The sequence below is a fragment of the Echinops telfairi genome, unplaced genomic scaffold (genome assembly GCF_000313985.2).
Source record: "Echinops telfairi isolate 266 unplaced genomic scaffold, ASM31398v2 ScPeMD7_2291;HRSCAF=2852, whole genome shotgun sequence".
Classification (NCBI taxonomy): domain Eukaryota; kingdom Metazoa; phylum Chordata; class Mammalia; order Afrosoricida; family Tenrecidae; genus Echinops; species Echinops telfairi.
In genome coordinates, this window is record NW_022106189.1 from 20,387,327 (window position 1) to 20,389,635 (window position 2,309).

The window sequence follows — 2,309 nt, forward strand, 5'->3', positions numbered from 1 at the left end:
TTGAACCCAGAAAGACACACTTCCTGAAAAGCCATGCCCTGCCCCCCCCCCAATACCCTCTCTCCCAAGGCAATGGCAGGGATTGTTTCCGACTGCTAGGAACGCTGTTCCGTGGCTTGACCAGGCACCCAAGGGTGGGGTGGAGGACAGGGGACCTTCTTACTGTTGCCCACCAAGATGCCTCCTGCATACTGAACCCTGCATGTCCGAGCAGGTGACTCATAGAGGCTCAGCACTTGGCGGGGGGCTGGGGAGGTGGGGGTGGCATGCAGGCAGTCTGCTAAAGGGCTGTCCCATCTCTCTGGTGTCCACCCTCCAGCCTGGTAACCATCAGGAATCGGGAGTTCTGTGCTGACCCCAAGGCACCCTGGGTGAAGAGGATTCTCCAGAAGCTGGGCTCCTGAGGAAACTGCCCAGCGACCACGCCCTTGGCTCCTCCGGGAAGGCTCATGACGCCCAACACTCGGCTGTGACAACTCTCCTCAACATCCAGCCTGCACCAAGGTCTTCGTGGTCCCTGATGTCCATCTCCACAGCTGCCTGCACTGGCCCTCCCTATCTCCCCTCTAGCCCTTCCAACCCACCATCTGCCCTACAGTATGGGGCCCCCTGCTCTGAAGCCTTCCCCAGTTCCCCACTGCCTTAGGCTGAAGCCAGAGAACCCAAGCCTGGCACCCCAGCACTCTGAGTCCTGTCTCCAGCCTGGACCCTCTTCTCTTCATGCCTGGTGGGCTCCCTGTTCTCTGAGTCGACGCCACCCTTCTACTTTGGGGCCTTTGTGTGGTCTTGTGCTGAAACCCAGAACACCCTCCCCATCACTTTCACATGTCCCTCGCCACTAGCTGTTCAAGGTCATGCTCAGTCCAAAACCCTCGCCACTAGCTGTTCAAGGTCATGCTCAGTCCAAAATGCCAGCCATCAAGCTTCACTCGTTAGACTTCCCCTGACCCTCTGCCTGTCTGACAGCCCTGAACACAGTCTGCCCAGAACCTGGGGCTTTGAAGGCTTGTCTTCCAGGCCCACTGGCTGGGACCAAGGTCCACATCAGAGGGACTTTGGTCTCTTAGGCTCCATAACAGCCTGACTCACAGTCAGAGCTCAGGGACTGGTGCAGAGGGAATCAGAACCCGTATGTCCCTTCCCTACCCCTCCCCAGATCTGGGCTCCAGGGCAACTTGAAAAAGACCAGTGGGGTCCATTGTGAAGCCCCAAAATTGTCCAGATTCATCTTCCTTAACTATTTGGCCTTCTTATAACAGGATCCCCTTCCCCCTTTCCTCCACCTCTTGTGGCTTCCTACTTCAGAACAACCCACACTCCACTGTCCCCTCCTTCTTCTCCAAAGAACTGCCAACCACATTCAGGCTATGAAGTTACAAGCTCTGGGTCTGTACGTAGATGAAAATGGTGATTTCTTGGCCCTTGGAGGCAGGAGCTTGTGGTAGCCAGCTCTGTGTGTGTGTGTGTGTAGTTGAACTAAGGAGCCCTTAGGGCCAAACTAAGGGCTGGGATTTGAGACTTTTCGCCACCTCCCTGGGGATAGAAGGGTCCCCAGATAAAGGAAGCCAACCTGACTCATGCGTCCTCCCTTCCCAGGGTATCTGGGGCAGCTGAGCATGGTGGCTGAGCTGTGTGACCCTGGGGAGGCCATTGGGCCTCTCTGAGCCTCCCTGGCCAAATGAGGATGGGAAGACCCACGTTCACCAGGGTTGGGAGCTCGGATTCCAGGGTGGGAAATGACATTTGGTTAGCCAGAAAGCTCAGGGTCTTCCAGGATCTGGGTCCCCTCAGTGCAGGCTATCTCCCGGCCATGGGCACTGGAAGTGCTGGCCTGCCATGAACGGGGCCCTCATGTGTCCTAGGACCCCCACCCCACCCCACCCCCGCTCCACTCCAGGCATCTGTTCTAAACTTACCCTACAGGGCTTTTGGAAAATAAATTCTCTAAAACAGCATCCCTTTGGGTTCCTTGGCATGTATGGGGTTGTCCTTGTGAGGTAGCAGGGGTTGGAGGCCACCGTGGCTCCCCCTCTTGGAGGGACTAACCACTGCCATGGAGATGTGAGGTGGCTTTTCCAAAGTCATCCTGGGGCCATCGGTGGGGGGTGGGGGGTGGGAAGGACTAGGGCAAGGATCTGAGCGGCAGGTGCCCAGGTGCTCACAGGAAAGCTTAGTCCTCTCAGTCACCAGATCGGGCCCTCCCGGGAGTAGCTGCCAAGAGGCTCGGCTGAAACGCCCACATCGAACACTTTAAGTAGGCGTTTTCTTTCATGCATGCATTTATTCACTCACTCACTCAAGAATCCAAC

General features: G+C 56.8%; 1 protein-coding gene across 1 annotated transcript in view; it reads left to right on the forward strand.

The window, feature by feature from the left end:
• Nucleotides 1-404, forward strand: part of CCL22 (C-C motif chemokine ligand 22) — a 4,936-nt gene extending 4,532 nt beyond the window's left edge. The window contains exon 3 of the mRNA XM_004704879.3: nt 320-404. Coding sequence (XP_004704936.3) covers nt 320-404 — 85 coding nt within the window. The remainder of the gene's footprint in view (nt 1-319) is intronic.
• The last annotated feature ends 1,905 nt before the right edge of the window (nt 405-2,309 follow it).